The 26,675-nt window shown below is 52.2% G+C and overlaps 2 protein-coding genes across 2 annotated transcripts in view; both read left to right on the top strand.

Annotated features, from left to right (window-relative positions):
- Positions 1-3,195, top strand: part of LOC122377805 (glutamate receptor-like) — an 8,612-nt gene extending 5,417 nt beyond the window's left edge. Inside the window, exon 2 of the mRNA XM_043358234.1 lies at positions 3,104-3,195. Coding sequence (XP_043214169.1) covers positions 3,104-3,195 — 92 coding nt within the window. The remainder of the gene's footprint in view (positions 1-3,103) is intronic.
- Positions 2,533-26,514, top strand: LOC122377834. Its single transcript, XM_043358309.1, has 12 exons — positions 2,533-3,803; positions 16,806-17,117; positions 17,805-17,984; positions 19,110-19,175; positions 19,758-19,952; positions 20,922-21,126; positions 21,510-21,586; positions 23,243-23,350; positions 23,777-24,010; positions 24,278-24,352; positions 24,652-24,841; positions 25,159-26,514. Exons 1-12 carry the CDS (start codon positions 3,710-3,712, stop codon positions 25,724-25,726), a joined length of 2,304 nt encoding a protein of 767 aa, XP_043214244.1. The 5' UTR covers positions 2,533-3,709; the 3' UTR covers positions 25,727-26,514.
- Positions 26,515-26,675: the final 161 nt, after the last annotated feature.

The raw sequence follows: 26,675 nt of genomic DNA, 5'->3' as shown, positions 1-26,675 counted from the left end.
CGTCGGGCGTTTCGAAAATTGTTGAAATAGACAAAATTTGACCTTTGATTATTTCTGGTGACCTGACCTTTAACCTGACCTAAAAATTGACCAAAGTATTTCCGTCATTATCTTTGACGCTCTTTCGAATGCCGCTATACTGCGTGTCACTACGTGACCCGAGAGCCTAGTTAGCCGGGGGGGGGGGGGGGGGACGTGAAAATTCCCCCTCCCCAGCACGACACAAAAAAATAAAGAAACCAGAAGAGCGGGTTAAAAACCGATGTCTTGGCGGATGTATGTTAAGAAGATCAGGTTTGGATCGTCTTCTATAATCATGAATCATGTCGTGTAATCATCATGAAGCAGTTATGCGTGTTTGATTTTATGTATCTATTTGAGAAAACTATAAATACCTATTTGTCAGCCTGCCGTGAGCCGTCTACCTGAAAGTGCAGTCGGTAACAATTTGTCAGCAACGTCTGACTGAAAAGAGTAATTCGCCTGAGCTTTGATTATAAAACCCACCCGAGAGCACAGATGAACTCATTTACGAATTTTGCCCGGAGCTATTGACTTGTCCCCGGAGCTAGTTCCTGAATTATGTATATGATAGGATTCATGCAGTAGGTACGAACAACAAACGAGGTTAAAGTCGCTCGTTGGCTTATTATCTCGCTCTGTCTGTGGCCCTTCGGCCCTTTCTTCTTTTCATGACCACAAAACTTAGTCAGAAACGACGCCACTCGTGATTCGCGCAAGAGATATTATACCCACTGTCACACATCAGCATTGTCCAGAAAAAAAAAAAAATTCATAGGTACGCATGTAGGGAGCTAGCTAGGTATAACCTATTCATGTTCATAGCTAACAGCAGTTTGATATGGACATATTTCAACAGATATTAAAAAACGACGACCCTTTCGATTTCGCTCAAAATCGATGCCTAATGGTTAGCAAATGAGGCCCTGACCATAAACCCCAACGGTATTTTGCCTGGCACCCAATATTTCATTTTAGCCTCAGCGCCGAAAACGACGATTGCATAAAAACGATCCGACCCTTTCAATTATGCTCAAAATCGATAGGTTAGCAACTTGAGTCATCAAAATCTCAACGGGATTTTGCCGGGCATCCAATTGTTTGGTAATAGTAGCTGCACGAGCGTCATTTTCCGAAATTTATTTGTACGGCTTTAATGCCATGGTTAATTTTAGAATGCAAAAGCCATTCATACCATGCAACGTCATAGAGCTAATGTTAAAATTCATGAAATTTCGCATTCCGAGCGAAATCAAAAGGGTTGTCGTTTTATAATATCTGTAGGATATGTGAATATGGAACTGCTGCCAGCTTTATATTATACGCGTGCTATAGATCTTTGACGGTCGAAATGTCATTCTCTGTGGCATCGCCATTAGCGACCAATGACTACGCGAGATAAGCCAAAGCGGTGTATCTGTGTAACCGAGTCCCCTGCAATAATTTGTAGACCGGGAAACGGTGTCTGGGCCCTGGGACCATACCCAATGATCTCTGCCATCAGATTAGTCCAAACCTTATCCACGTCACGAGTACTGGTAAGCTAGCTGTCACGATTGGAGTTCTCAGTCTAGAGTGGCAAAAGTTCTGTCATTATATTCTGCAAAGCTGCACTTACATAGACCATATCCAGACAGACGTTTCCACTCTGCAAGACTCACGTTGGTAAATTTTCTTTGGAAATCGTTATCAGCCCAGAACCAAATAGCGATTATACAATGTAGCGGTCGTAGTGAGTCATGATGCCATGATGTATTCATAACAATAATTTTACATTCTTTATTTACATGTGTCACCTACATTGATACAAAGTTTGTACTTCATGCCCTTATATTACAAAAAATGAATTGATTTGACTTGCAACGCTGAACGCCGTGGTTATCTGTAACAACATTCTATCGTGTCGGCTGCATTCTATAATGTTTTTCTTCTTCACCCGCAACTGTGATGAGTACGGAGCATCTTGTGATTCTCGTAAGCTACAGCTGTTCTGTACTGAGAGCACAATACACAAAGTCCCACTCCCAACAGAGCCAGCGTACATGAGAACCGTATGGTCATCGCTGACGCTCTCCCCTCCCCATGCCCATTATGAGCTGCTGCTAACTTTATGCACACCCTGCTATTCAATCGACATATATGGCACACTGACGCTGACGCGTCCGCCCTGCTGCGGTGGCCCGACCGGTCAACAGGTCTCTGACCCCACCGACCGGCGGCAGCCGACTGACGGTCCGAAAATGCTGACAAAAACTCACTAAACGTCTGTAAATACCGACTGCGAAAAACGACACCGGGCGATGATTAATTCATGAATACGCAACACCGAACAGCCACGCATGTTGACTCGAAATGACTCGAAATTCGCTCATCACTGTGTGGTCGGTTCGCGTCGTTTCGGTCACTCGACATTCCACCTGGAGAAGCTGAGAGCCGGCTCTGCAGACTGGACGGGACGGGAACGGAGGCCGGCGCGGCGGCAGCACTCTCCTGCGGGTGAGTGGACAGTGCAGCGGCGGCCGTGGAGTCGAGAGCAGCTCTGCAGGTCAGCTCCTCTGGGAACGACCTCCACCTGGGCGTGGTCCTAGCACGGTTGTGTGAGAGCCGAGAGGTCAGCACGGCGCTGCGGCCTGCACCCGTCACCATCAGCACCAACTAGCACCACCGGCAGCGATTCGGCGGCAGCGTGCGAGCCGGGCCGTTGGCCTTGGCTGCGAATGGGCCCGGGAAAAGTGCCGGTGCCGGTGGCCGGTGTGGCGAGCCGCCCGGCCGCGCGCGCTGGTCAGTGGTGAGCCGCCGCGGTCGACGGCCGTGCCGTCATCAACACAGTGGTGATCGGTTGGGCGTGAACTTTGTGCTGGGTGATCGAGATTGGGATGTGGTGTGTGACAAGAAACCCTTAACGTCGTGCGAATCAGGCGGCCAAGAAGAAATTTCTGGCCCCGTGCATATCTGTGTTTAAAAACATAAATCAGACAGACGCAGATGCTCAGTGAAGCAGTACTAGTTGCAGCAAAGCGTGACCTGCAACTCGTGACCTGTGACCTGCAACCCGTGACCCGTGATCCGTGATTCGTCACAGTGCCAGCACCCGAACCAACATCAGCGCGCGGTGCTGACGAGCTAATCTCCACGAATGCGCTGATTCAGAGTGCTGAGCGGACCGAGAGGTGACCGGATGTCAGGATGTGCGCTCTGGCTTCCCCAGTGACGCCACCCAGATCTGCTGCAAATCGTATCCTGCGAAAGCGTGAGGCCGGACGCGCTTACAGTGGCGAAACGCCAGCTGCGCCGGTTTTACCAGCGAGGTCGGCCGTGCCGGTCAGGTTTCTAACACCCGCCCTGTCAGTGTTGTGAGTTTTGTGAGAAAGCCATCCGCGGAGTTTGGGAGAGTTTTAGACGGCGAGGTTTCTGTGAGTAAGACTACATTCTTCAGTTCGATCCCAGCGAGGTCAAACCAGGTCACCAGCAGGTCACAGCCAGACAACAGCCTAGTGGACACCCCACCCACTCAGGCCATATTAGCTGGATCGCTCTGGGGATCTAACCGTGCCTGGCTCGGCTCTGAAGCGGCTGCCAGCTCAGCCCGTCTGTGCGTGGGAGAACCGGAGTGCTGACCTGACCGAGAAAGGGGACTGACCCGACCAGCGCGACCTGGTTACGCTGTGGAGAGGTCAGAAGCTCCGAGATGTCTGCATCAGCCCGCCATCGCCACTGCTGGTGCTGTGTCACAGTCATCACGGCGGCTGTGCTCCTCAGCGACCTCGGACGAGTCCAGTCAGGTAAGGGAGAGCAAGGGACAGAGAAAACTAGAGAGAAGAGAAGAGAAAGATAAGAGACGTGACAGGGATTCCAAGCTAGGCCACCTGTGACCCTGTCGTTAACCCTCACATTTATCCATGTCAGAAGGATATTTTTGTTTATCCATGTTTTTCTTCTTTCACCTACTTCGAGCATTAATTTTCGACATCCATGTCCATTAATCACTCATCAAGCCCATGGATTCACTGCACGTCATACAGTCGTGTATCGGTTGTCTATGTGTCCAGCATCGGTGTCCCATGTGTCCGTCACAAACCCGTCTATCTGTGCCCTTATTTGTGTCCGCGTGTCCGTGGAGATTCCATATTTGCCGCGGTGCTGGTCGTCCTCAAACGATATCACGCGAGCCGACCGGCCAGCCGTCCTACCGGCATCGCTCGCGTCGCGACAAATACCGCTGACCAACCTTCCAAAGGCGCTCGGTTCGGCCCCGGCCGGTCGGTCAGCTGACGAGCCCCGGTCCCGGATCCGGCCCCAGTCTCTGGCTCGTCCTCCCCGCCCTGATTCAGGCCCGCCGAGGAGTGGCTTCCCACGATGGCCCGACTGCGGGCTCGGGTGCACCGGCTGGGGAGCGGTCTGCGCGGCTCGAACGGTCCGTCGGCGCCGTGGCCGGTCGGCAGATGGTCCGATTATGTCGGCTCTACCCTGATTACGGGCAATGACGGCGGCGCCGACGGCTGCGTTCCCGCGCGATAGGCGTCGGCACCGGTCTGCCCGGACGAGATCGCAGAGCCGGTCCGGGAAGACGGCGGGCTTGATCTCGCTTTCATCCGTCGGAGCAGGTCGTGAGGTAGCCCAGGCACGTCTGGTTGACGGAATTTGGGGCGATTCAGATCCAGTCAGATGTGTGAGGACTTAGGTGAAACGTCGGTAAATTAATGAATTTAATTGGAGCTTGTAAAAAGTGAGAAGCGTGCCTGAACGTCAATGTTTTAGGATTCCCTGTCCTAGATGTTGAAAGAACCAGTTCTAAATACGTTGTGGGCTGTACTTCCTAGGTGGATGTCTTCATAACAGCAGAAGTTGCAGCAACAGCGCTCATTTTCTGAGGCATGGCCATTGGCCAGCGTTAGATGAGAGGCCGTGTTGTAAGCGAAGGCCGTAACTCATGGTACGCTCGTAAAGACGGTCTGGTTTAACACGCGCAGTGGAAGGGTTGCGAGTACTACGCCCAGTGGAAGGGGGGGGGGGGCGGATGTCGCCCCCCCCCCTAAGATCTCAGCTCCCACTGAAGCTAGAAAGACGAAATTTGGAGGGTAGGTGGGGGCCATGGGGAACTCTGTTGTGTGTGAATTTCATGACCCTAGGTCAATATCCTCAACGTCAAATGAGGTCAAATGTGGTCAAATCTGCCATATGAGAAACTTTTTTGCGTTTACACGCCGATAACTCAAAAAGTTACCGGCCGATTTTCTTTTTTCTTTCACTATACAAAAGAACAAATATTTGTGAGTATGTATGGTGAATTTCTAGATAATTCAACAATACATACGGCAGTTAGAAGCCTGCTAAGGGTAAGATGTCGTCGGCTGAAGCGGGATCGGCCGACGCGGGAAACGCGGCAATCACAATTTTGTGTTTACACACTCATAACTCAAGTTGTTACCGGCCGATTTTCAAAATTCTTTGACCATATGATTGGCTGTACATTTCTCAGTCTTCTCACCGAATTTGACGCGAATCTAATATAATCAGCGGTAAGGAGCGCGATGTAAAGACGGAACCATCCCACCCCGGCACAGTCTACAATTCAGGCGGCGCGTAACGGCTAGCGCCGGCCGCCCGCGCCGCGCCGCCGCGCCGCGGCGGCGGCAGGATGTTTGACTTAACACCGCTATTACTAGAAAAGTTGTGAATTGATTTTCTTATCTCTTGCACGAGAAGATCCGCAATTCAATTCTGGACAGGTAGCCGAAATTTCACATTAATATTATGTTTGCAGCGCGAGTTATTGGCGAAAAACAGGAGGGGTGGGCGAAATCCGCCCCCCTTCCACTGCGCGTGTTAAGATGCAGACTGCAGCTAGTATTCAGGTTTCCGAGATGTGAGCGTCTAACAGATGAATTGGATTGCGACAAAATCTAGTCGCAGGATTATGGCGCGTCATGCGTTACATTCAGTCTTCAGATCTTCAGATTATGCAATTTACATATTTTATTTTCACTCAATACTTTCAAGTGTAGGTAACATCACAAGCCTTGAGGATTTATATACCTATAACGATAAGTGATTATCAAGCTTTAAAGCATATCGGTAAAGAAGATCAAACTTCCTTGCATCGACCCAAATACCTATTTTTCTTTAAAATCAACAAAATTTAATTTCTTTCTGTGTTCCTAGCTATGTTCTTCACTCATTCGCTAGAGGGATGCAAAGATAACAAATTCTTATCTTTGCAACCCAGAGGAGTGCGAGATGGAAATATCCCTGCACTGTAAACCCAATGACAAATAAACCTCAACTAGAAAGATAGCTTGATAGCACACCTCGGCCTTATTCTCATCATTCATGGAACGGCGTGGGTCCCAGAGCTTGATATCCTAAATGCTGACGTCTATAGAATTCTGCTTAGAGCAGCGCACTGGTCCCGTCACAGTTAACACACCTAGCAACAGTAAAAGGGAAATAAAAGCAAACTGAGTACCTAAGTACACGCTACACAGTAACCCCTGCGACCCACCGCTGGCCAATTGCAGACCATGAGTGATTAGACGTTTGTGGAATCTGAAATCTAATGATACCCCGAGAGTTATGAACCAATTCAGCTCTGTAAGCAATATACCTACTTATATAATTGCCAGCCTATTGCCTACAACGGAGCGGTTTAGTGTCCGAATAACGACCCTTCACATCTGTACTCAGTGCCGATTCTACGAAAAGAGAACGGTCATACTCCACTTTTCTCAGCTGGGGGACACAAACACAAACACACAGGTGCCGTCTATACTCGGCTGCTGGTTGACAAGCCGTATCAGCCGTGCACCGCACTGTGCAGCGGTACACGACCAGTGAGTAAGAGAGAGCACGCAAGCATCGGTCTCGGAGCGAAAAAGGCAAAATCCCACGGATACCTGTTAGATATAGAACGCAGCTAGAGCGCTGGATGACCGTTAAGCTTTTTCGCATAAGTCATGAAACCATTTTCATATGACACACGTCCTCGCGGCTAAATATTTCAGCCCTGTCAACGCATAAAACTAGAATGTAGGCTAATGTTGTAAGGTCAATATGTGTATGATGACTGATTCCACCCATGGCGTTCGTTGAAGTTGACGAAACACGTTCGTCGTTCACCAACATACAACATTATACCTACCACCAAACGGCATGCATATAGTAAGATGCGGTGCAATCTGGAAAATTACGTTTGTTTTGTAGGATGCGATTGGCGAACGGTTGATAATGCCATTCTCATGAAGACTAGTTCATCACATTTTCATCACATGCATTAGGTAACTGCGTCACATAGCATTTCGTTATACCACAATGCTGAAAACAGTGTCCTGAATCTGACTCCTGAGGACGAAAACAATGCCTTGCTTACAGCATAACCGGTTCTGATGTGCCCTTGAAGCTCGTTATGAGAATGCATTGACGCGTGGCAGTACATCAAACCAGTGACGTTCAACTTATAGGCCTCAAAAGTTAAATGTAACAAACGTACTAACGAGTTTGTTTCAATTTAGTTAGAGAGCTAAGCACGTGTGCGAATGGCACGACTAGCGGCAGCGACTTGGTTACAAAATAGAATTTGAAAGCTACCTGTATTTTGTACGTTATCTAGTACAGATATATGTAGGTGTATAAAAACGACAACATTATTCAAATACATAATATTTTTAATGCAGGTACATATGCAGTGGTCAAGGTATAGGTTCAGTGTGTTTCTTAAAAGTTATCAGTTTGAGCTGCACAGATGCTTACCTACCCGTCATTTTTCAAAATATCAGACGTCATTTTCGATTAAAGCACTGAAATAAATTCATGATGCTATGATTATTTATTGTTAAAGAGACTTGGTGCAGATTTGGTCAAATTAGGTGCATTCACCAGATAGCCAATCGTGAAAACGGCTAATGGTTATCTAAATAATTATGGGAAGGCGTGTCTTTCTTCTCGATGATACATGATGACCCGATTTGGTACAAGCCCGCACAGAGTACATGGTTTTGTTTGCTTATTGGGGCTTAGGACGCGCCGACTACAAGGCCATTTTGCGCCCAAGCACATCGTCCTTGAACCAGATATCCAACGAAAGTCTAATAATTAAACAAAAAGATGAAGTGCAAAAGAGGCCAAATCGCTGGTTCATGGGTTGCGTCCTCAACCCCCGTTAATTCTTTTATAAGGGCTCAATTGGGCAAAACCACAAATATCCGCGCTCAATGTTGCTACACGCGATTATCATTAACTCTGTTCGTTCAGTGCTCTCCGCCTTTAAATGCAAGTGCGTCGGTACCGTATATGTATCCCGTTGGCGCATTTTTACACTGTAAGCAAGGCCATTTTGTACATGTTTCGTAAGTCACCACCGTATGTCGAAAGACACGCTCAGTTGTAGCTGCTGTCAAAAAGGACCTTGTGACAAGAGCGGCGACATTCTGCGATCGTCCGTAGAACCGACACTTGCGGAGCCCGAGAGTTCCCGTCATGTTTACACACATTCGTACAAGTTCGGCGTGCCAGTCCTGGCTCGGAAAACCTCTCAAGGTCGTACCGGAGAGCAAATATCTCGTTTCGAATGACTGACGCTGTGCACGCTGCACAGAAGTCAGGAAGGCCGTGCCTGCAAACGGTACGGTTTAATAACAGGTAAACGTCGGTCGATCGGGGCTCGTTAATGAATACGCTATCTCACGGTGGCAGATAGCCACCGGTAATCGTTGCATATTTGAGTAAATGCAGACGGAAGTTTGAAAACGTTAAGCTGACATGGTCGGTCAAAAGCTACGAAAGGTTCAGATATGCAGCATGACATGACAATCAGCCTGCGATCAGTTACCACTGTCACTAAGCAGCCGGTTGACAGTCTTCATCAATATGAATAAACAGGATATCCCATCGTCACTTTATTCCGACTTATATGCCGTAATAAACTATCATTTTCGGATGCACAATTATTCTTCATCCTCTTATAGTGTGCGTGATAAGATCGCCAGCAGTGCACAGTGCTACCGGCTGTTTTTCAGCTCACCACAGTGTGGTGCGATTCTTCTAAACCACCTACCGGCCTGCAATCTCGCCGTGATGTTCCGTGATTCCGTGGTTTTGTTCCGTAATTCCGTGGTTTTGATTTATTCTACCGATCGCAGTCACACCCCTGTCGTGGCGGGCTGCTAGTCATCTCGTGATTCACACACACCAGGCCGCTTGGAGCAGGCCTGCGCACTGTGCACAGCACACTGTGCAGTGTGTACTGTGCACCCTCTTTGTGCTAGCTTCGTGACCCGCGGATAACGCCTCCCTCCTGGAAGAGGGGAGCTGCGGGAACGGGAAGTGGTTCTAGAGAACAGGCCGCGTGGGCGCAGCTTCAGAGGACAATCCACATCCACGCCAGTCTAATTAGCAAGTAGTGGTTGATAGAAAAGCGGAAGGATAGTGATAGCCAAAGCGGTGATAATCGTCGAAACATCGCTGAATAAACATATTGTAGGTGCTTACATAACATATACACTATTTTTTAGCCGCCATTTTCTCTCGCTACAAAAATTCATTGCTTCGATGTTACAGTTACTTGCTTTGCACATTGCACAATGCACATACTTACCTAGCCAGGCGTAAGAGCCGAAGAACGAGACAAAGCAATTACACGCCGAAGCAATTTTCTGTCAATGTTGCATGACTTCCTTTTCTCCGTTCCGCTGCGCTTGCAAATGCATGACTGATGAATATGGGTCTGTGTATTCGTACGTTTGTACACCCGTCATGCACTTTGGGTGCAGATTACGCTTACACAGCCAGCAATGCATGGAAACACAGTACCACAGGCGGCGGCGGGGTGGCGGTGGACAATCGGAAAGACAAGAACGCTGAGCAATGTGTAGGATCGGTGCTCGCGGCACGGCGTGGGCGCACAGACTGAGCCAATAGTGTTGGAGCCACACGGCAGGTGTCGCTGCAGTGGCGCCCGCGGACAGAGAAAGTTTTTGCCGCACGACCCCGTAGGTGTCGCTCGTCAAATGCATTTCTCCGTTCCGCTGCGCTTGCAAATGCATGACTGATGAATATGGGTCTGTGTATTCGTACGTTTGTACACCCGTCATGCACTTTGGGTGCAGATTGCGACCGGACACGTGGCAAGATCGGGCCGGTCTCGAAGCGTGGTGGTGAACGGGGAGGCCGACGTTTTTGAGGATGGAATGGTGAGAGAAAGCTGGGGGCCGACGAGACTCACGTGGCTGAGTCGGACTGTGTGGGTCAGGTCTCGGCCGCGCACGACCTCGCCCGGGCGAAGCATAGCAAAGAAAGCCAATGTAAAGATGGCACGGAATGCAGCACGGTCTACCGGGGAGAGGCCTAGGAAATGGAGTGCGGCGCAGAGCTCGCCGAGCTCGGTCAGGGAGACGGCGAGGCGGTTGTCCGCACTCGGCCGTAGCCGGCGGGATCCCGCTAACAGCTGTCGCACCCGGAAGTCCGCCGTGGGATCCGGCGCGCCAGCTAGCTTGTGGCCGTAGGAGATGGCAGACGCCTCGGCGGCGAGGGTGGAAGCGGAACAGCCCTGCTCGTGTCGAGAGGCCAGGAAATCAGCAGTGTCGGCCACTGAGATGGGAAACAGGGCAGCAGTGGGCGGCAGAGTGAGGAAAACGCGGATTTGGCCCCACACTGCTCGATAAGAGCGAATGGTGGCAGGAGCTAGCGCGGCACCAGCTAGCTGGTGAACGGTGAGAGCGTGCCGCAGGCCGGCCAGTCCCAGGACGTCGGCGTGGCTGCTGCGGACGGGCGGAGCTCCTTGAAGACCTGCACAAGACCGCGGGACAGGGCGTCAGCTGCTGCATTGGCGATGCCGGGTGTGTGCACGGCACGCACAAGAATGTTATGAGAGACGGTGGTGAGAAAAAGGAATCGGAGCCATGGCATTAGGGCAGGCGAGCGAGATGACTGAGAGGTTATACAGGCCACCACAGCGGAGTTATCTGAGCGCACAAGGACGCAGCGATGCGCGAACCGATCTCGCCACACGTGCACGGCTACAGCGACAGCCACTAGTTCCAAAACGCTGATAGGGGCCTCGCGGAGGGACGCGGGCCACGGCCCCAGGAGCCAGTCCTCGCCGCAGATGGCACCGAGCCCGACCGAGCTGGAGGCGTCCGTCTCCAGGATAAGACCCGGCTCCAACAACCAGCGCCGGTGAGCGAGAATCGCACGGCCTGGGAAACGGTCTAGAAACAGCAGCCAGGCGCGCATATCCTGTCTGGCCGCCCGGGTGATCGTGACGCGGTGGTGAGGGCGCGACACGCCGCGACACAAGTCGAACATGCGCCGTAGGAACGGGCGACCGAGTGGCACTGCGGTGCACGCAAAGCTGAGGAGCCCCGTGCATTCACGGACCATGCGGAGGGGCGCTTTCCGGCGGGCCAGCAGGCTCGTGAGGCCTGCCCTGGCACGTGCCAGCTTGTCAGCTGGCAGCCGCAGCTCGCCGCGCTCAAGGTCCAATACCACCCCGAGGAAGGTGAGGGACCGGCACGGCGCCACGGTCTTGTCGCGACGCAGCGGGATCGCCAAGTCACGGCACATGGCCTGAAAGCCGCCGAGCGAGCGCTGACACGCTGCGCGCGACTCGCCGATGAAGAGGAAGTCGTCCAAAACAGAAACAATGGGACCCGCCCCGAATTTGTTCTGCGCGATCCAGACGAGCGCATCACTGACGGACTGGAAGATTTGGGAAGAGCTGGCACAGCCCATAGGAAGGCAAAGGTCCACGTATGCGCAGTCCCGCCAATGGAAACCGAGCATGGCGGCGTCCGCCGGGCGGACGGGCACGATGCGGAATGCACTCTCAATATCGGTTTTGGCGAGGTAGGGGCGTTGGAAGGACCCAATCAGGCGAAGAGCCTCGTCCACCGACCCGTATTGAACATATGTGCGCTCCCGGGGAATGAAATCGTTGACGGAAGCGCCGGTGGGAAATGACAGGTGGTGAATGACCCGAAACGAGCCCGGAGACTTTTTGGGGATTAGACCAATGGGAGAAAAACGGACGATCCATGGCGGCGCGGGACAGAAAGGACCGGCTATCCGACCCGCGCGCGTCTCAGCCGCAACATATGCGTCCACGACTTCCGGCGCCAGAGAGCAGGATGGAAGGTTGCCGCCCGAGTCACCAGAGGGGACCTCGGCGCTGCCGAGCGGGAAGCCGTAGCGAAAACCGTGCACTAGCTGCGCGGCCAGGGCGGGGTCGTAACCTGTCAGGAGCAGCGCGAGGTGGTCGGGCGGGACTGATACCGGCGGAGTGAGGGAGTCATTCGCGGCCGGGGCGGCGGGTGCCGGGGAGGGCTGGGGCGGCGCGGCGAGGGCAGGCGAGCACGCTATGGGGGCCACGGCAGAGGCGGCACTCGTGCCGGAACAGGCACGGGGACCGGCGGCACCCGGCGGCGCGATTGTAGCCGAGGCAGAGCGCGCGAAAAGAGCCAGACGCGGCGGCCGGCCGGCTAGAGCCGCCCCGACCCTCGCCGCTTACACCGGCTGCAGACCCGGCCCGAGAACCGGCGATTCCGCGAGCGATTGCGGTGAGCCAAATGGGAGACGTGGCCGCCGTGGAGCCCCATGGGTGAGCTTCCGGGCAGAGGCCCCGTGCGCGCCGAAAGGCCTCATCGAAATCGCGCCACGCGAATCCAAGGCCGGGCGCCTGCAGCGAGGACACTTGTTGCATGTGGCGCAACAGACCGGAGGCGTCAGCGGGGTGGGCAGCCAAGTACACGGCCGCGTATCGAAGAAACGCGGTGGCCCAGGCGCCGAAATGCGGGATTGGGCGGCGCTGTACCGAGGGACGGAGACGGCCGTCGATAAGGCAAAACAGCCCTGGTTCTGCCGGGGGGATAGAGTCGTTGAGGAGAGTGTTTAGGTCAATGAATTGATGGGACACGATGAGGGCCGCCACCGCGGGGGATACGGCAGCGCGGGCCGCTAGGTCGTCACCTGCGGCATTTTCCACCGGCGCCGGCGGACGGCCGGCGACGGGCAACTGCGCCGCTGGCAGGTGCGCAGGTGGAGCAGGGCCGGCGGCGGTCGGAGGGGCGCCGGAGAGAACCGCCGGGAGCGCCATTGGCCCGGCTTGCAGTTCGGCAGCCGGCGTGTAGGCGTGGTCGGCGGACGTCAGATGGGCAGCTGGCCCATCCTGGAGACGCTGTGCCGGACCGCGCTGCACGGCGACCGTCGCCGGCGGTGATGGCTCGCTGGCAGGTAGAGCGGCGGCGACGGCGGCCCGGCCAATCTGTGACCGACTAACGCTGCCTCCCAGGCATATACGGTTGCGTACACGTCAGGCCAATCTGTGACCGACTAACGCTGCCTCTCAGGCATACACGATTGCGTACACGTCTGGCCAAATTGTGACCGACTAACGCTGCTTCCCACAGAGTGGCATACAGCCAGCAGTGACCTGACTCCAGCCCAGATGGCCCGCTGCAGACCCGGTGCAAGACGACCCCCAATCAGCTGCGGACCTGCGGTCCGGTCGCCGGGCCAAAGGCCGCTAGGCCACGGTCACGGTCAGCTGACGACACGGCGGGTGAATCACCCGGGCCGCCTCACGGCGCGGATGACGGTTACGTAATGACACGCCCGCGCCTGCGCCGCTGGCGGCCACGTGGCTACCAGCAGTTGCTGTCGCTGCCGCCGCGGCGCCACCAGCGCTGGAGGTGTCCACACCTACCGCTGACGTCACGATCACGCGATCGCTGGGCAGAGGTCACACGATTGCTGCTCGGACCCGCCAAGATGGCGTCAGGGTGGCTTGGCCTTGGGTGCACAGAGACATTAGGTCATGCGCGTGGACAGGGCGATGAATACAACAAGATACGAGGCTAGCAGTCTGGTGGCAGCATAAGACGTAACTCTCTGAATTGCGGCACGAGCGTAACTGCGTATACGGTCGCCGGCGCAAACGCGCTATGGCCGACGACGCGATCGCGGGCCGCGGCGCGCCCCTGCGGCCGTAGGGGACACCACAGTTGTCGGTGGTGCAGGAACCTGCGGCAAGGGCCCTAGAGGCAATGATAGAAAAAAAATATAAAACAGCCAGCGACTGGTACTTTGGTCTGGCAGTTCCTAACTGAGAGCCGGCTGCCAGTGCCGCGAGCCCACTGGGCGAACATAAACATACGACACCACGGCCCAGCCAGGCCATCTCGGCGTAATGCACCCACCACGTGGGGAGAACTCACCAGATGTGGTCCAACTACAATCGGAAAGACAAGAACGCTGAGCAATGTGTAGGATCGGTGCTCGCGGCACGGCGTGGGCGCACAGACTGAGCCAATAGTGTTGGAGCCACACGGCAGGTGTCGCTGCAGTGGCGCCCGCGGACAGAGAAAGTTTTTGCCGCACGACCCCGTAGGTGTCGCTCGTCAAATGCATTTCTAAGCGTGCGAACACGTGCACTGTACAAATAACAATGCTCTATTCCAGCGTGTGATTGCCCGCTTCAATAGCACACACTGGACCTTTCGTGCAAACGAATTGAACTATTTGGTAACCAGTGACATGACATGCACTTCTAAAAGTCGCTGTACGCTGACCGCTTCCCTTGGTCAGAAAACCCGGAACTTGACCGTTGTTCTATTCCAGCCGATATTTGGTATGTTATCTATCAATAACTTTTTATTGCCCGTCTGCCGTCACACACCAGACGAGTCAGTGACATGTCGGCTGTCACACAGGCTCAGCGCCAGTCAATATCTTTCTGTATGATGTTTCTGTGTATCCTCCCGTCCAGCCTTCAACAAATGTCGAACGTCTGCCAATGCCTTTCTGTCGTTGTGTTGTTGGCCATTGTCCGCGCAGAGGAACCATAGGGCTCACGTCTCCCTTTAAATTTACTTCCCACACACATACTCCATGCCCTGACACTGACAGGCAGTCACACATGCACAGGGCATATAGCTGCGGCACACACCTTATACGGAAAGCCCTCAACAAAAGCACATCGTCACAGTATCGACAGCTGAAGTCATCAACCCGAGGGCGTTCCGGTTTGCCAGCCTGTCTAGCCCGGTCATTTTGCAGTGTTTCATCGCTCACCTCAGGCCATTGTCCATATTTCCTCCCGGATTAAACAGACAAAAATCGAACACCGCAAGCTCGTGAGCGACTACCAACCGCCACGCTGTTAGTCACTCACGAGCGTGTCGAATATTTGCGCCGTGTTCTGTACCGGTCTCCGCGGGCGCCGATGACTTTTATCGTTAGCGAAGCTGGATGTTAGCCGTATTGACACAGAACAGTATGGTTCGTCGCTTTTGTAGCGGCGATGGCCAGCCATGAGGCGGGTGACCTGTCTCGGCCTTTGTACCGACCGGATAATGCACCGTGCCGGTCGTGACGTCACCAGTTTGGTCGTGACGTCATTGGTATTGGAATGTTACTTGCCTCAGGCTGCTGACGGGGCAGTTCATTAGAGGAAGGGCTGTGGAATGCTGGGCCAGGGACGGCGGCAATATGTATGCAGGAATGGGGGAGGTGTGATAATGGATCAGGGTCATCTCGTCTGAAGGAGGCTTACAAACTGGTCTTCATCGACGTCGAACAGAGAGCCATTTGTCAATGACAGTGCTTACGGGTTAAAGTATGCATGAACAATGATTGGGCGCTTCTTGCAGCCCCGTCTACACTTATACTATGACTATGTACCGGGTGTCCACGTCAAAAGTGTACCCAGACTTTTCTCCATATTTTATCTTAAAAACATCACACTCATGAACAATTGCTCTTGTTTGAGAGCCAAGGCAATGGCAAAACATTTGCTATGCTTTTCAACTGTGCTCGGCACTCTGCTGACCAGCGCGTGCCGTCTAGAGCAACTGCCCTATATGAGCCCCTTTGCGTCGGGCCACCGCCGGCAGACTGGAGGTGGGTGATCGCCTGGTCAACCATGTGGGAAGGAAGGCGACGGATCTCGTCGCTGATGGCGTCTTTCAGCTCCTGGGTTGACCCTGGATTGCCGGCGTACACACAGTCCTTGAGAAAGCCCCGCAAGAAGAATTCTATAGAGGGCTGAGGTCGGGCGAGTGGGGAGCCCATTCCACCGCGCTTTTCAAGCTGATGTGGCGGTCAGGAAAGTGCTCCTCCAGGAATTCCAGCGACCGTTTGGCGGTGTGAGGCGGCGCCCCGTCCTGTTGAATTCATTCTTGATGGCGACGGATCCCGCGTCTCCGCTTCAGCTCTCGCCAGAATGGTTCCAGTGCCGCCGAGACGTAACGTTCTAGCGTTACGGTGTTGTGTTTGTCGCTCCCCTGTCGTCTTCGAAAAAGAAGGGGTCGATAATGCCCCCTCCATGCCTCATTGCCACCCAAACCATTACTTTCTTGCTGTGCAGAGGCATGGTCTGAACTTTTCTAGGCGGTGGGATCCCCAGTGCACGGGGCATTGTGGGATTTCACATGCCACGGTCCGTCTGCCGGCGGTGGCCCGAAGCAAAGGGGCTCATATAGAGCAGTTGCTCTAGACGGCACGCGCTGGTCAGCAGAGAGCCGAGCACAGTTGAAAAGCATAGCAAATGTTTTGCCATTGCCTAGACTCTCAAACGAGGGCAATTGTTTGTGAGTGTGATGTTTTTAAGATAAAATACGGAGAAAAGTCTGGGTACACTTTTGACGTGGACACCCTGTATCTGCATACGAATGCGTATGAAATGTCCGCCATGCAACGAGCTCGGCTGAGTGTTGTGAGAATTGTCTTTGGTCTACACTGTCCCCGACTCGGCATGTTAGGTACAACGTTAACCCTCTCACACCTCTCTGTTTCAGGTTACGTGGGCTGCCGACCGCCGGGTACCGCCGCCCTATCTCGGGTACTGTTCTCCGTACCCGCCTCTCCACCTCCGGCGCCTTCAGTACCTCCCTCGGTACCTTCCGTACCCGACCCAGCGGCACAAACAGCGGAGCGACAGAGTACCACTCATCTATCGCCAGACCACGCCGTCAACACCAGCGAAGCACTAGTGTTTCAGCCCGGTACATGGGCGCGCTATTCCTGCGATCCAGGCTATGTGATGGTCGGAGACTCGCTGCGGACCTGTCTGGATACAGGACAGTGGACTGGAGATATCCCACGCTGCTGTGAGTAGGAACCTGTGAAGGCTTACACAGCCTTGGTAGGAACTTGGGTGATGTCATATGTGGGGGATGACGTCATGTGATGACGTGACGTCATGGCGATGGGTCCGGTATAGATATTGGTATGCAGGTGTGCACAGCTGTGCATGGGTTACATGCCGGCTTAGCGGTGTTTAGGGGTGTCTGGTAAAACCGAGGAACAGCTGATGTATGCAACTGCTTACTGATTGTTTTGCAAGGTTAGTAGTTGGTACACAGGACCCTCTTCCGTAAATCCTTTTAGGATGCGACTATCAGCGCCCCATGTGCACTGTTGTCATTAATTCAGCTTTGAGTTCCATTGTATTCGGATGGATAATTCAAATCATTTACATAAATACGATCTTATATTGTACAAAATTACACGGATAGAATTTAACTCACAACTGTATCTCGTATTACGGATCCACCGTCCTCCACGTATCCATGCATATGCGTAGACGAAAACGATTATAAACGATGTTTTCTTTCATCCTGTGCTTACCCTCAATCATCACTTTGAAGTTTGGATGAGCTCGCTGTGCTCACAGCAAGCTTTAGACTGTTCTGTCATTCGTACGAGCCATTATTATCAGACCTACGTTTGTGTATGTCACATTCGCCATGTTTTCTGACTTAGGTACTCCGCGCATCATCCGCGTCTAATCACAGATCTGAATGTGGCCGAGCACTCGAGTCTGGCGGCGGCACACAGTCCTCTGGTGGATGGAGACCTGGCCACCTCTGACGACCTGCTGGCCCTGTTCGAGGGGGGCAGGCCGCTCTTCATCGACCTCTACTTCCCCTTCCCGCTACTCGAACTGAGACTGCTCACCATCTACAATCTAACAGGTGAGAGAGAGAGAGAGAGACCATTTATTCAATAACAAACAGATGAATATAACAAATAAAGTATGCAATTGGCGCAAAAGTGCTACGCACTTAAATCATGGCGCCGCTTGCTAAACGAGAAGTACTTAACGTATTTAGCAACAATAATAATGATGAAACACAATGGAACAAGAAGAACGGAATAAAAATATTTATGTTGCAAAACATGTCAAAGTGATCGTCGATCGACCGGACCGCCCAAGCCCGGTAACGCTCCACGACCCCGGCGGCACTGCAAGGCTGCCCCGCACCGCGCCCACTCGTCCGACCACGGTAGTGGTGAGGATTGGGACTGGGATGTTGTATTTTATAAGCGATGGGTATGGATGATGAAGGATTGGACAGCGGTGGCAACCACACGGCCCTCCTCACGACTCAGGTCTGTACCGTGGATAAGGATGTCGAGTTGTTTGGAGGAAGGGAGAGTGGAAAAGTCAGTGCGGATGACGGGCGACACGGTGTTGTAAAGAATGTTTCGCTGAGTATGATAAAGTGGACAGGAAAGTAGGAAATGTTTTGTGTTCTCAGAATAGCCGCAAGTGCAAGAGGGTGAATTAGCTTGTTGTATGGAGAAAAGATGAGCATTAAGTTTTGAAGTATTCAGTCGTAGTTTTGTGTGTAAAATGTTGCCTGTTTTCTGTTAGGTGGGTATAGCGAGTAGATGAACCACATATGATCGATGATAAATGTTGCTGTATACGTTACAAGTCGACGATGTTACCGAGCCGACACTACTGTAGGTATACTGGGTCATGATTTTAAGTCGTGTCGCGGTCCCTTTCGTAGCCAGGTTCTCACAAGGCGAGATTAGCGATAGCGTGATGAGCATCGAATGTTATCCGAGCACGAGAGGCGCGGCGTCCTGCTCAGACTCGCTCTCAGTTCTCACGAATTAAACACCTCCAGCTTGCCGTGCTCAGCTACAATCACGTCTGCGAATTTTCATGACTTGCCGAAAAGCGGATGTGAAGCCACTAGAGTAACGGTGTTACAAATCTCGAGTGCGTGTCAGTCTCACACATGAAGTGCGTTTTCCCTGCTTTCAAAGATTAGTCCCACATGCCATCACGTTTTCACTTTCCTCAGGAATGAGCATCCAAGTTCGTCTCAGCGAGAACAACGTCTCGTGGATCGGCTTCTCGATGCAGCTGGGTAAGCATCCTGAAACTCATTTCTAAACGACTGGTGAGCTGACAATAATCCCGATTAGCCGATCAGATTGCCCTAAGTCGCGCGACAATCGCTTCCAGCCGATCGGAAACCTACCGGAATCTGAGCAGCGAATGGCGCCCGTCGCATGCACGAAAATGCTTTTACTTTCCGGGCAGGCCTAGCCGAACGAACAGATAGCCGTAAATCACCCTCCATGGTATTCAATAAATCAATCTTGTCGGAGCTGGCTTGCGAACCATCACTTTCCATAAACGATGTCACAAGCATAGGCATGGTGGATGCCCCAACCACCGACATTTAATATCCATTTCGATTCGATCATACCTTCAACCTTCCTGTTTTCGGTACTTGCCACCTGCCCAATTCTGTCTGTCTGTCTCTCTATCTCATTCTCTCTCTCTCTCTCTCTCTCTCTCTCTCTCTCTCTCTCTCTCTCTCTCTCTCTCTCTCTCTCTCTCTCTCTCTCTCTCTCTCTCTCTCTCTCTCTCTCTCTCTCTCTCTCTCTCTCTCTTTCTGCACCACTCTACCCTATGCTGACCCCACGTCACCGCACCCCCACAGATGCACCTCAGCCGCCGCGACCCGAGGTCAGAGGTCTGGTCATCCACACCATATCGCTGCAGAATACCCTGCTGAAGAACGGCGCCCGCTTCATCAAGGTGTCTCTCTTCCACTCCAGCGGCGCCTACTTCAAGCGGGCGCCCTTCTCACCCGTCTGGCCGCTACATGAACTGCAAATTGTCGCCCAAAGCACAGGTTAGTGATCCAAGAGAGGTTGGTGACCCGTGAAGGTCAATGGTATGTGGACACAACAAGGAACGAGGACCTGTGGACTCTGTACGGAACAGTGACTCATTCAAGTACACAGAGCTGAGTTTGTCAGCTACATTGCGTCTTTGTGTAAATCGCAGGCGCCCCTGCATTGGAGGTCCTGTTGAAAAGTTATTCCAAACCACAAACCACATAGCTTCCATGCTAGCTTCCATGTTTCGAAAGCGACTCTGGCCGGCAAGGAAGTCTCCCGCTAAGGTGATGGGTAGGGCAGCCCGCGTGCAGCCCATCGTGTGCCCGAGAACCGGTTCCTTCGACCGAACGGTGACGCTACTGGCCAGGGACAAAAACCCGCCGGCATTGGGCCAATGCAACCAACAATGCGCTGAGGCAGCTGTTCTCCGGTATAGCCCGGCCCCATAATGTGGTCACGACTAACGGTGCTTCTTCTTGCTGACCGCAAAACAGGTGCCGAACCCGTGCACTTATGGGCACGTGCGCGGGCGATGAAGGTCGATAGGATGATAATGACAGGTTACACAGCTTGGTATCGCCGCAGTAGCCATTTATTATGGTCACTTATCGGTCATTTGGGCAAGTAGTTAAGATGCCATTGAAAATGACTTTTTAACCGCCTACACCTGTCGGGGGGGGGGGGGGGGTCCGAAAGATATGCTTGAACGTACTTTTCGTCTATGATCTGACCTCCAAAAGCTGTCATGTCACCAGAACTTTCACTTGGGTTCAAAGCATAGCAAGACCTAAACGCTTCATCTTTCACCAACAAAAATAGACGCAAAACAACAAACAAACAAGAAGGCAAGCAAGCAAACAAACAAACGAGGAAAAACTGTCACATCTTCGGTGCTCCTCTAAAGCCATATGTGATCTCAACTGTGATCGAGATTCAAGCAGTGCTGACCTAACCTGACCTATTACTACCCTCCATCACAGGTCTGTCGCGGCACCAGTGTCTGGACGACCTGGGTCGGTCGGACATCGCCGTGACCTGGGCGGCAGGGGACCGATGTTACCACTTGGTTAGCGAGCGGGCCACGCGCCAGCAGGCAGATGAGACGTGTCGTCGGCTCGGAGACGAAGGGACGCTGTTCCGAGACACATCGACAGGTCTTCATGCTATGGTGGTAGATATTCTCAGGTGAGTTCGGCGCTGGTGTCATTGAGGGCTCAAGGAGGGACGGCAAGGGCAGGTGTTCCAGGGTTGATTCATCAGGTGTAAAAATAATGTTATTGTTTATTGTTTTGGTGTCGTGTTATGAATGAGTTCTTCCTGGATATTGTTTTGGATTTCCTATGACGATATTTAGATAAGAAAGGTACTCAGAATAACAGTTGTTGAATGTAATTCCTACCTTGAATAGGTAGGGCAATTTGTGTTTGATACCGCATTATATTGAACGTCTAAAACCATTCACCAGGTGGAATCATCAGCAAATCTCAATGTTTATATACTTATACATAGGCCGAAAACGTTGATCAGGCGCGTGCATTCAATGTAACTATGTATACGTGCCGTTTCAGGTACCGCCGGTTTCTGAAACTGGCCCGAACCTCTGACGTTTGGAGCGGCGGAGTCCGAGACCCTTCACCGGGGCAGGGTGAGTCAAATCGATGTTTCAAAACCTGAGAACACACGGACGCTGAATCTTGCCCAACTTTTTCCGACTTCTATGTGTTCCCGTTAGAATGCGTCGCTATGTTTCACTCACGATTTACTGGACCACTTTCCTCTGGCTACCTGTTTAACCCTCGCATGTGTAGGGGGGGGGGTCGGATGGACCCCCCCCCCCCCCATGGTTTTTCGCGAATAACTCGCGTAAAAAGCGGCCGATCGGGACGAAACTTTCAGTACCCTCGCATTGATCAATTTTACACCTACCCTGAAAATTTCATGACCCTGACCCAAATGACCTTTGACCTGTGACCTCTTTTCCGAGACCATGTTTGGCCGGAATCGCGATTTCGCGTATGTCGGCTCGCACTAGCCGCGTGTTTGCAAGCTTTTCGTGGTTTCAAACGTTCAAACATGTGATTTGATGTTACTCCCGTGTGTGTCAAGGTCACCTGAAGGTCAGGTCAGGTCATTGACCTTTGGTGACCTCGGGTGACCTCGGGTCACTTTTTCGAGTTTTACATGTTTCTAGGCTAGTTTTTGGAGCTGAATTCGAATTTAGCAACCATTTGAACATTTACGAAGTAGTTTTGGTGACTTCGTAACATGTTACGAAGCTGTCAGAGGCGGTTGACACGTACTACGAATACCCGTCACGACGCCTACTGGTTGACCTGACCTGACCTGACCCGACCTGGTCTAAATGCTTCAAGACATCATCTGTGATCAAAACTAACACGATATTCGTGATCAGCACCCCGAAAAACCCCTTAGCAGCCACACTTTACGACTTTTTAACAGGTCCCGATTTTCCCGACTTTGGGTCATTGACCTGACCCGGAAGGTCAACCAATGACCTAGGACCTTAAAATTGGGTATCATCGGCTTCCTCTCGTCACGGGCAATACGCTCGTTTTTTCCGCGAAGCTCTAGCTCGATCAGGGGCCAAACGGCAAGGGGGGGGTCCAACCGACCCCCCCCCCCCTACACATTAGAAGCTGGCAAACGCCGCACACATGCGAGGGTTAAAATCCACCTTAGCCGTGACATGCGAATTAGTGTTAATACGGTGGCGATAGATTTCACCATCAAACGACATGGAACGGAGCACGGGCATACATTTTCCTGTGTGATCAGAAGCGAGACAAGACAGCCAGTGCCGCCTACTGCGACAGGCAACACGATTACTTATATAGCCTAACCGAAACAAGTGGGAGGAAAAACCCCTGATCTGACGGCCGGCCCCTAATCGGTTTTGTAAATGTACTTTTAAAGTGATAAACAACATTGTGACGACATGTTGTTTACTCGGTATCAGTCCGAAACGCATGCTATCGTCAGATCAGTCCCAGGTTTTCCCGATGGTAAGCGGGGGCGATGAATAAGTCCCTTTTACATCATACATACCTACCATAGATATTCCAAACCGACCGAACATCCACAAGCCAAGCTGCGACAGTTTGCTGCTTAGCAACAAACAGTAAAAGACGAATCATAGCACGAGCTGTTTTGCATGCCCAGCTTTTGCCTCAGCGCCACGGTGAAACAAGTGTCGTCCATCCTTCTTCAACTTCCTCGCTAATTTTTCCAATTTCTCACATTCCTCTCACACACTCACGCCGTATTTCTCTTGTGTCCACAGCGGATCAGCCGGTACCGCCGGACTCCTGCCTGGCCGTCCGCCGTCGATTTGGTTGGAACACCGTCCAGGTGGCCTGTGAGGCTCGGTTCCGCTTCGTCTGCCAGCGAGGTGGGTATGCACTATGCACTGTGGTATGCACCGTGCATGACTGCTAGTGCACTCACAAACAACATTTGTGGGGCGTTTTACCGGGTCCGTAGACATAATGAACGAACAATGGACATTCGCTGGCTGTTTTGAATGCTTCAGTGGGTCACTACTCGTGGGTGGATTGTTTAACTCGAAATAATTGATTTCGTGCTGGACCCATTATTTTGATTTGCTTCAGCTGGACAATACACCCTATACGCTGCACAGTCGTGTATCCATCGACTGCACTGCCGGCCAATTTACCTACATACACTATACAGCATACATTGATCACTGAAGCCATGACGCCGTCGCCGACACTTGGACCGTGGTTATGGATGCCTTCATACATCCACCATACAAAATCACACACTGTTCCAGTGACTAACATCTTTCTCTCCCCAGCGCCACGGCTCTGCGGCAGTCCTCCCCAGAAGCCGAACCTGATCTACAACCGGGCTCGGCCCACTATAGACGGCGGCGTCATCAACGTGACGTGTGTGGACGCCCACCTGACCACCGGTCACATCCAGTGTCACCAGCGCACCTGGACTCAGCCGAACTTCTGTGACCGTCGTCCGCGCCCATCGCCCCCGTCTCCAAAGCCACAGCCACCGCCCACTCCCTCCGTGCACACCGGTTAGTCCGTGGTGCGACTCAGCCCTAGGTCTTGCCCTCTATCTGGTAGTCTGGAAAGCGATATCCGTGTCTTTATGGGCCAGTATAACCCTTTTGATAGTGTTCTTTATTTCCAAAGAACACTGTTTTGCTTCCATAATTGTCAAACGTATCACTATTTTGATACTAAACATAAGTCTACAAGAACTCCTATCAAATAGTAATAACGTGGCATAATGGTAGCGAGTTGTAGCAAAACACGATATAATAACGGCTATATTTTCACAGTTCCGGAAACGACTACCGACTCGGGAACAGCCGAGCCGAAGAAGAGCTCGGATGAATCAATACCGGCCACCAGAAGTACGTAAGAGACCAAGAACACGGCTGTGCGGCATTAGACTTGGGCAGAAAAGGAAATAGTGGAATAAGGGAAGGATTGGTGACCGGCATTTGAAGGGGGTAGAGAGCCCGTGGTCTGTGGACAATTCGATTTGATGTTAGACATCAGCATAGGCAAATAAGCAATGGGTCACACAATGCTATTTGATAACGCCGAAAGAAGGGCAGGCCGATGTCCTCACCAATACTTTCAGTAGCTGTGTGCCGTTCCATAACTATTGTGATGTGAAACTAACGACTCTGCCGTCGCCGTCCCGCAGAGTACCTCGGCGCCATCATCGGCGGTGTGGTGGGAGGCACCATCGTTCTGGCCGTCATAGCCGTCCTTCTGATCTGCAACTCTCGACACAAGGATGACAAGCTCACTCACGAGCCGTACAACTTTATGGAGTTTTGGGGCCTCGGTCGGAACCAGACCCACAAACAGGAGGAGGACGATCACGTTTACAGGTAGGATGCGTGGCGAGAACATTTGCCAAACTAATGGACAGGAGGGGATAAAGCGTCACGAGGAAACTTTAGCCTAGTTGTACTGGGACAACTAGGCTAGATAACTGGGACACCAGTTGTTGTTCAATGAAGTGATCTAATCCCTGAGGGCTCGAAAAAAAAAACTGTAAAGAAAAATGCTAACGAGCTATTCAATTTGATCACTAGAAGATAAAGTACGCATCACGAGTACCTCTTCGTATTTACTTTTTATTTATTGTTTGCTTCAGAAGACACCATGCCCTTGCTTTGCTAAAATCTCTGCTTTCTCATTTCAGCGAGGTCGGCGGCCCGGAGGCCATTTACGAGGAGCCTCGGTTCGCGTCCGGCCCGGGCCGGCCGCGGCACCCGCCCTCTATTCGACCACCGCCACTGCCGCAGGAGCGTGCCCCCACGAGCACCCTGGAAACCGTGGTCAGCCACGGCGACTCCGACTACGAGCTCTGTCCCACGCTGGACAGCAAGGCGACGGCCGCTGCCGTGGCGGCGGCAGCAGCTGCGAGGGCAGGAGAGATGGCTTTCCACCGCACCAGTACCATGGAAACGCTGGTGTGTGGAGAGGATTTGCAACGAGAAACAGAGTACTCAGTGCCGTTCGCAGGGCCCGCCGGGCGTCTCTCTCGCGGGGGAGAAGTGAACTCGAGTTTCGCCAGGTCGTCGGTAGATGGCGGGACAGTGCCACAGCGCGGCAGAGCGGTCTCGCTCGCCACCAGTGAAGGGCCGTATGCGTTACCGTACGACCCCCGAGCGGACGACGTCTCGGACGCTGATAGCTCAGTGGAACAGCGACGGAGTGTGCCCGATGTCGTCAGTTTGACGGCGAGATACTCGGGAAGTGCAAGGTGAACGGTGCTGCCCTCTGGAGAAAGTGACACGAACAGTGCTGTCCTCTGGGGAAAGTGACACGAACGGTGCTACCCTCTGGAGAATAGACACGACCGGTGTTGCCTTCTGAAGAAGTGACACGAATAGTGCTGCCGCCTGCGCTGCGAAGTGTGGACAACGAGCATCCCAGCGATGCACCAGCCCCGTGCAGTGTGTTTTCTTATCATTGCTAACCCATGAACTGTCTGGTGATGACATGAGCTTATCAAACGTTTAAATGTGCCAATGTTGAGCGTGGAGTTTGCCTTGATTGACGATATCGACGTCGTATTCCCAGCGAGGAATTACTTGCGACCATAAGGCGACGACATAGTTTTAGACATACCTTCTGTCGCGTAGGCACGGACATGGAGAGAATGACTAGGAGAGGGTGCCATTACGGCTCAACTAGTTCCCTGTATTTATGGGGAAGGACATGTTGTTTGTGGGACTTATTTAAAAAGCAAAAATTCGCAATTATAAGTAGTCTAATTTTAACGAAATATTTTGGGTACCGTTTCTAAGACAGCTGATGTATAACACCTATCCAATATTTTCGGAATCTCATCTCATCGTCTAGTCGCCCCTTATTTAGGTTGTAATTGGTAGGTAATGGATGTCATCAAAATGAAGCTAAGCTTAATGAATACCGGCTAAACCGATATTCGTACGCCAGACCACTCGCAATGTCAGACATTTTCGACGCATGTGCTCTGTTCCAGTGATCTGTGATATTTGTGTTTGATTGAATAAATGATCCACCCAAGAGATAACGAGGCTGATGCCATCCACATGCAAAGCGGGAACCATCCTCGGGCTGTTTCTCTGCACAAGAGAAGCTGGTTGCATTTAACAGTTTTATAAATGTGACAAACATAGAAACACGACGGGATAATCTCCACACTTTCGCTGAACTCGTTTTCTGATTTTT

This window comes from Amphibalanus amphitrite, unplaced genomic scaffold (assembly GCF_019059575.1).
Source record: "Amphibalanus amphitrite isolate SeventyFive unplaced genomic scaffold, NRLGWU_Aamphi_draft 000051F_arrow, whole genome shotgun sequence".
NCBI lineage: Eukaryota > Metazoa > Arthropoda > Thecostraca > Balanomorpha > Balanidae > Amphibalanus > Amphibalanus amphitrite.
Note: the sequence above shows the minus strand (reverse complement) of the source record. Positions and strands in the feature narration are given on the sequence as shown.